Source organism: Glycine max, chromosome 13 (genome assembly GCF_000004515.6).
Source record: "Glycine max cultivar Williams 82 chromosome 13, Glycine_max_v4.0, whole genome shotgun sequence".
NCBI classification, from domain to species: Eukaryota; Viridiplantae; Streptophyta; class Magnoliopsida; order Fabales; family Fabaceae; genus Glycine; species Glycine max.
Genome location: NC_038249.2, coordinates 13231980 through 13240483, shown reverse-complemented (window position 1 = coordinate 13240483; position 8504 = coordinate 13231980). Strand labels below are relative to the sequence as shown.

General features: G+C 34.6%; 1 protein-coding gene across 2 annotated transcripts in view; it reads left to right on the top strand.

Annotated features, from left to right (window-relative positions):
* The window catches only part of LOC100805793 (uncharacterized), a 9315-nt gene extending 1558 nt beyond the window's left edge, over positions 1-7757 (top strand). The window contains exons 2-8 of one of the 2 annotated variants that reach the window (XM_006593661.4): positions 2328-2624; positions 5271-5396; positions 6169-6249; positions 6766-6827; positions 6897-6971; positions 7124-7180; positions 7347-7757. In XM_006593661.4, coding sequence (XP_006593724.1) covers positions 2328-2624; positions 5271-5396; positions 6169-6249; positions 6766-6794 — 533 coding nt within the window. In that variant the 3' untranslated portion in view covers positions 6795-6827; positions 6897-6971; positions 7124-7180; positions 7347-7757. Of the gene's footprint in view, positions 1-2327; positions 2625-5270; positions 5397-6168; positions 6250-6765; positions 6828-6896; positions 6972-7119; positions 7181-7346 lie in introns of both variants that reach the window. The other variant, XM_006593662.4, reaches the window with a different exon arrangement.
* The last annotated feature ends 747 nt before the right edge of the window (positions 7758-8504 follow it).

The window sequence follows — 8504 nt, the reverse complement described above, 5'->3', positions numbered from 1 at the left end:
CGACCACCCGTAATACTACTGGGGTGACACGGAGTCTCCATCGACCTAGGAATGTGTTTATGCATATATTCATGGGTAGAAAACAATCATGATTGTTTAAGACTGTTGATGTACATGTTCTGTTATTTTGGATTTTGTCTTAACTCTTAAGAGTTTAGTGATTATAGTGTTTTATATGGTGACGTGTTGCCTGCTTCTCAAGTAATGGTTATCGACCTCAATTATTTTTTTGGATGAATTTTTGCTAGTATTGGGTTTTAATTTGTTAAATCTGGCTGATGATGCTTTAAGACTATGATACACGAATAGGTCAAGGAGATTATTATTTGTGGGAAGTAGTTTGGACATTAATATAAATATAAATTGTACGAATACTTCACCAGAGATTACTAGGTGAAGGAAATTCTATCATCATTATACAGTACTAAATGAGCAAAATAATGTCTTTGCATTTTATCTTGCTTATCTATTTGTTGTATATCAACTCCCTGTGGCCACAGTACTAAATGTCCTATATAAGCATCTTTACCTGAACCTTGAAACGTCTGTGTTTGATACAATTAAGTTTTATTGATTTAGTTTTAAAATAGTAAATAGCATACTATGTGTTGATAAAAGATACAAGAATAGTCAATGGTGGCATATAGCACCACTTACTGTGGCAGAATGTCATGCTTGCTGGCTGCTATAGGGAATTCATAGTGCTGTGTGGATAGCTGCCCAAATTGCTGCCAAATTGCATAGGATTGTGCTGCCCAATAAGCTGGAAAATTCTGCCCCCTCCCTTCTTTTTTTCTTTTATAAGTAAGCCATTTTTAGGGTTGCTTTCATGATTTGACATATTTTCTCCTTCAGAACCATGTGAGAATTAGAATGAGAAATTATTTACCTTCAACAAAACCAGTAGCCCATCTCCTTCAATCTTCAGCTCACATATTTTCTGTCACTTTTTCAGCTGGCCATGCTTTATCCAGCGTTTTCCAGCCAAAGTCAGCACTTCAGTTTGCGGCCCCTGTTCTAACATTTCTCTGCTAGCCTCTGTACACACTTTGCAGGCCTGTTCTGCCCTTTAGCTTTTGTTTTTCTGTCTTCCTCTGTACTGTTCATGGTGCTTGTGTTCTAATTTGTTTGTCCTTATCAGTGTTATTGTCCATCAAAGATACCTCTACCTCCCCTAAACAACCATTAACCAATCACCATAAGGGGGCTAGGAAGACCGTGTTATCCCACAAAAGCTGGAGCTGCTAAATGATTAGCAAACCTTTATTATTCGTATTAGCTGATTCTAAAAAAGGATATCATTAGACTAACATACAAATCAACTACTAGTCCTTTGTATCACGACATCTACACCCTATATATATTGCTGGGCAATTGAGAGGAAATAAAAAAATATTTTATAAAAGAAATTACACTTTTTGCTAATAAATTTGTCAATTATTGGAGAACAAAACATTTTATACTCTATTCTTACTCAAAACAGTTCTACTTGTAAAAAAATCTCTGTGTGAAGTACCTTTGTCAGAAACCCATTGAAATGGTCCCTCTGTTGTATATGTTCTACAACAAGTTTAATTTGTTCAAACATAAATTGGGTTCCACTCTTCTAGTGGTTACCCAATTTTTAATTCATTAATTGGTGATAGTTCCTTCATTTACACTGGACAATTTCTCTTTGACGAGCTTGAGATCATTTAAGCCATTTAGGTTATGCATAAATTGATGAGTAATTTACTGCTTACTCTAATACAGTTTTAGAACTTAACAAATACCTAGTTGGAATCTGTGGTATTTTTTAAACCATGGGATCTAAATGGAATTGATCTCTGTTCTTTCACCATCTCTGTCATTTTCAAACAGTAATTAATGCAATATGGTGATTGATACTACCAGCCTATGTGCATTACAGCATGGTGTTTATTGGCCTACTTTCATGTCTCAGTAGCTGTAGCCAAAGATCCTTCCCTGATCAAATGTGACAAATTGCAATTTTATATTTAACTTCTGCTAACAATTTGTAGATATTTCGTTGACCAGGATTTGGGTGCGATACAAGGTGCTGTCCTTTGTATAATCTCAAGATGTTTTAATGGTAAATAACTAAATATTAAGAACATATCTTTAACAGCAAGCTGTATTTTGAATTTCTTGTGATACAATTGGAATCTCTAACTAGCAGACTGGCAATCTGCTTTCATTACCTACCTATATTTTCCCAGTGTGATCTGTAGGGATCTCATGATCTGACTACTTGATTCTATACATAATTGTTAATCGGTTCCAATATTCCTCATTATATTATCTAATCTATGTTTTCCTACTTTCAGTGAAGCAGACAAATGTTAAATTAAAACACGACAACAGAGATGGAGGTTCCTGTTTTGTGACGTTGAAGGTAAATGAGGTTAAAACAAAATCCCCGACAAAGGTATCCATGTCTATAAAGGCTATTTCCATTCAGGCTGTGTCCCAGAGGATGTTTCTGATCTTGGATTCTCATGGAGATTTACATTTGCTATCCCTATCAAATTCTGGCATAGGAGTAGATATCACCGGTAATGTCTTGCAACTGCCTCATATTATGAAAGTGCGAAGTCTTGCTGTTCTTCCTGATCTATCTACTAGTAAGTGTTTCTTTCTGTCTTATAATATATTTTGTTTTTCAAAATTCAATTTGTGGTGTCTTTCTTAGTGAACTATTTTATGTTGGTGTTGGGCTATTGGCAAGAGCCGCTAAACATGGAATGATATTGGGTAGGATTGAAAATATTGCACTAAAATCCTTCCATTAACTGTAATGTTGATAATCACGTCTGTGCTGATAGCTCTTAATTAGCTTGTTGAGTGATTGTAACTGCACTAGAAATTTGGGACCAGTGTAATCCAAGAGACAAAGTGTCTCCCAATCATGCTCTCTCATCTATACGGAAAGGACAAAGTGTTAGGATATAAGGAGAAGGGAAAGTTAGTTAAGATAGTTAGGTTGTTAATGAGTTAGTTAGTTAGTTAGAGGGGTTTATTAGATATAAATAGGGGGAGAAGGATAGGAGAGAGAGAGATCTGTTCATTTGTAGATTGAGCATTAGCTCTTTGTGAAAGGAAAAATCCTTTGTGAAGGGGAAACCCTTAGAGGAGAGTTATCTCTCCTATTTTCTGTTTATCTCTTCCTATTCAATAAAATTCTCTCTTTTTTTTGCCATTTCAATTCTTGGTTCCTAACAATTGGCATTGTTACTTAAGCACAAGAGGAGAGCCCAACCCAAAAGACTAGTCCATTAGGTGGGAGAACCTCAAGGCTTAAGTACCACATCAAGTAGTTTATTCTACTGAATGTGGGACCTCCTAATATTGCCACCTCCTTTAATGGTCTACGTCCATGACGGTCTTCACTCTATTGACATTGACCCAGTGGTAGTCCTTTTCCCTTGGACAGCTTCACTCAGCTATCAGTATTCGGTTTGCACCTTAATCTAGCCTATAGGTAGCCCTTTCTGTGGCTTGACTCTCAACGAGAGCACCAATTGTTAGGACTTAAGCACAAGGGGAGAGCCTAACCCAAAAGACTAGTCTATTAGGTGGGAGAACCTCAAGGCTTAAGTACCACATCAAGTAGTTTATTCTACACAATGTGGGACTCCTAACACAAAGGCACTGGGGGATGGTGAAGACTGAATACTTTGTTCTCTTTTCTTTCTATGATTCTATTGTATCAGATTGAATGATGTGACATTGGGACACTTGCTTTTGCAAACTGAAGTGAGATATACTTCTTGCTTTCTCTATATATTTTGATTTATTACTTTAGATATATTCATCATGTGATTGAGGAAATTTACATTGTATTTATGAACTTTTTGAATTGGGTTGATAAAATAGGGACCCTACAATCTATATATGCCACCCTTGTTCACACACAACTTGCTGTGGTTGAGACTTGAGATTGGATGAAGCACAAGTATTCCACTGATGGAAATGGGGGTACTTAATAGCTAATACTGATTTAGTAAAAGAGGCTATGAATATTCCTTGCAATTTTGATGTACAAATCCATTAGCTTAAACGAATGATTTTACAGTTTTTTTTTGTATGTGCGCGTATGTTATTGAAGAATAATCATATTATAACATTAATATGCCTTCTTGGGCTAATAACTTTATCAGGGTTATAAAGTGAACGAATATACTCCAATTTTCGAATCAGTGTGAAATGTATTTGTGCATTAAAATCCAGTAGGCTATTAAAAAAAATAATGTGATAAACTTGAGAGACTTGTAGCTTTGACAATTAGTGAAAAGAAGTTGTTACTAATTTTGATGTGTTACCATTATTAGAATATACAAAAAGTATCTAACTAGTTATTATATCTTATCATATTTTAGATTTTCCTTTAGAATTGCTTTCTCTGTTTCCCACTATCTCTCATGATTGGTAAATGTATTTCCTTATCTCATGATTTGTTTCTCATTTAGTTATGATTATGATTAGTATATATAAAACTATAAATAAGGGTTAGTCCTTTAGGTTTCATGAACATCCCATCATATTGTAAATTTGTAATTCATTTAAGTCAATATCAATGTAGTGTTTCATTCTCTTTTATCTCTTGTTCTCTATTCTCTTTCCCTATACCTGATACCATAATTTCAACAATGCTGTTCAATTGTTATCTTGTCCTGTATGAACTGGGCACTGCTTTGCTCTTGTTCAGTTGTTCACACAAACCTACTTGTTCTTTTAAGATGTTTTGGAGTTTTTGTTGGAATATCATTGGTATAAGACAAATTAGACACTTGGACATTGCTATGGTTTTCTTGTGTTTGTCACTGCTTTGTGGTTTCATTTCATATTTCATATTCATGTTCTGGAGATGTGTCTTTTTTATAACTTGTGTGTCTTCGAATGAGATTTAAAGATTTCCCGAGAGAAACTAAAGGAGCTTGTAGGTTCACTTATTTGTGGCTGGAAATGTTGCCCTGACTTCTAGTCTACATGCTACGTGTGCCACCTTTGGTTCAGATAACAATGACAAAAGATTGGAAGATTATAATAGGCACCCTCAGTTGGTTCAAAATTTAAGCTTCAGAATTTCAATAGCAATTGGATCACAGAAGAATGTTAAAACTTATGGTTATAAAATAAGTTATTAGATCAAATGTATTTAAGAGAAATAAATTAAAAAAACCTTGAATTTTTTCTCTTGTACAAGTCAGTTATCTTTTGTACTTTGTTCTCTCTGCAGCTAAATTTAGTTATTATTTTGCACTTTGCAGTGTCTCAGACTATCTGGATATCAGATGGGTGCCATTCTGTGCACATGTTCACTGCAATGGACATAGAAAATGCTTTAAACGAAGCTGATGGAAATGATTGCAATGAAAAGCTTATGCATCTCCCAGGTTCTCAAACTTTCATTTCCATTATTGATTGAATTATTTACTGAATCAGAAATCTGTAAGTTGCTGTAATTTTCTTCTAGTTTGAGTTGCAGCACAACTTCAACTAAATTTTTTTACAGGCCAAACTAAATTAATTTATCCAAATCAAAATTTTAAGAATATACCTTATCACTTATTCATAATAAAAAAATTAGTATCTAAAGGTATTTTAGAGAAAATCATGGTGGGATTAATATAAATAAAGCTTGAGGATTGCTACACTCTAACACTCTTTTTGACACTATTCTATTAACTATGGATTGAAATTTATTGGACATCACCAATTTTGGTGTGACTCACTTCTCATTTAATGGCTCTCTTGATTTAAAAGTGGGATCCACCAACTTGGTGATTTCCAATAAATTTCAGCCGATCATAGTGTTAGACAGTGTTAGAGAGAGTCTTGCTAGCATTCCTCAATAAAGCTTAGTGACATCTTCATCTCAGCTCGTGTAATTTGGAAATCAGAGTACATTCCTTTAATATGAATAAATATTTCAGCTCATGTAATTTGGAAATCAGAGCACATTCCTTTTATATAAATAAATATTCGAGCTCCTGTAACTTTGAAATCATTGACTGTAATTTTATCTAATTTTTTTGCTTATTGAATAAGCTATTGACGATATGTCATTTATACTAAAATAAATTAAGGATCCTAGTATGCCTTTTGTGAGTTTCATTCTCTTCACTTTTTATGCATAATCTAAGTAACTTTCACATTCTGTTTCAGTTATTCGAGTTCTTTTCTCCAGTGAGAAGATCCAAGATATCATTTCCCTGTCTGCAAATTCCATTCTCATTCTTGGACAAGGTAATATTTACTTTTGTTTTTATACTTGACTTTTTGTTACATTCTATGCTAAGGACACTCTTAGGTCTTCTATCTCCTTCCTTTGACAAACCATAATAAAGTGAAAAGGAAAGAGAGAATAAGTACTTTTGGCATGTTGCTGTAAAATCTTTGTTAAATTCTCATTATGCATCTGTTGTAATATTAGGAATTTAAATTTTTTAATTTGGGACTTTTACAGCTTCAAAATTGTGATAGGCTGTTTTGCATGTATTTCCTCATTGCTTTCATGGGCCTAATTTGCTTACATCTATCCTTTCCCAAGGCAGCAGGATCCCAAAATGGTGGAGTGGAAGCCTTACCATTTTATTTTAGTTCAGCTTCTAGTTCCATTCTATAAGTTAGTTATTACATATGATCTACTTTTATTGCTTCTCTTGGGTGGTTCCTGACTATATACATACATACATACATATATATATATATATGTATATATCTTCTGCTTATTCACCATGTAAAATTTTCCCTTCTCAACAGGAAGCTTATATGCATATGCAATTTCCTGAAGCTGCTTTGATTATTTTTGTATCTTTTCTGTGGTAAGAATTTGCCTCATTCTTTCACTGATCTTACCCACTACAAAGTATTGATGTAAGCTTTGTTTGTAGGAAATCAATATTCCTGGCTCCCTTGATGTTCTAAAGTGTACTTGTGTGGTTCATCGATAAATTCTATCTTTCATAGTAAGTATTTTATCGGTTATAATTAATACATTGTTACACAAACAGTGTGATGTTGCAAAACATAAACTACTATTTTCCTTTTCTTGAATTTTTCTCCTTTATTACAAATTGTTTGAATAACATGGCTTGCATATCCATAATTCTTGAGTCAGGTGCTCTGGTTGCTCTCACCTTATAGTGCATCCCTAGGATACTGGAGATCATGAAAGGTATGCAAATTTTGTGATGAAACCCTCCTGGGTTTGCACCTGTTTTTAAAATTTTGTTGTATATATGTGGTTGCTAGGGATAATATATACAGGTTGTTGATTGTTAACCAAGTTATCAATGATATACGGTGACCTGACAACAGATGCCTTTTTTGTTCTTGTTTAGATTGCAAGTATCATTGGACTGGTAATATCCGTGGAGTTCTATATTTCTGGACCTTCGATTTTCAACAGCTTAAAGCCACCTGTCCTGCAAAACCTGTCACAGTTAACTGCTGGACTACATACCTCCAACAAAGATGTTGGCTGTTCATCCAACTTGCGTTATGTTCATTTCCTGATGTTGGCTTAAATCATGGTTTTCTGTCAGAGAACTCAGCAAGGTTCGATATAAAAGGCATGATCTTGGCAATTGGGTTGGCATCATTTGTTGGAATAGTGTTATTGGATTGCAATTTTCTTATATCAGCTATGCCTATGGTTGCTATTGTTGTAAGTTAGTAGAGTTGGAGGCTTGTCTTGTTATTTTAGTGTACATTTGCCTTGTCTTGTTCTTTAGTGTTACGTTTATACTTTATAGCCTTGTCTTGTTATTTATTGTTACGTTTATAGCCTATCATGTTTTGTTGTCGTCTTGACTTGACAATCTCGATGCCTTTAATGCTGCTATACCTATTAATTATGATGAATTTATGTTCATGTTTGATGCCTGTAAGAATTCTTTGGCTGGGGTAGGTATCATTGTCTAAAAGTTAAACAGGAAGTTAAACATAGGGAAAGAAAAAGGACTAATGGATTTCCCCCATTTCATTTCTGTTGGTCGTTGAATAGGGGGAAGATGATTGTAAGAGTTATGGGTAAACTTAGCAAGGCTGGAGTTAAAAAACAATGGAGGTAGAAAAGTGAAATGAACAATTGCATGCTATAATGTTTCCAGTTTTCATCTCATTCTCATTGGGTACAAAAAGTTTAGATTAAGGGAAAAGGTCTGTTCCAATGCAAGGTCAGCAAGACTTCCTAACCGTAAACAAAAGATTTAGGTTGATGAAAGCAATGATAAAACCAGTGATCTCAGAATTGATGATGACTTTGGTGTGGATTTTATCCCCAAGGGGGTGCTTAATAATTGGTCATGCCCATCAATCAAAATCTTTGTTGCACAGGTGTTTGTGCAATTGAGAAGATAAGACAAATGAATGAACTGTATGGGACCCCGACTAACGGAACCTTTCTTTCTTGATACCTATTTGGCGTACACATCAGACAAAAGTGATGACTACGAAGAGGTCCAGGTGGGACCCTTGTAGTTCCATTAGTGTGAGGA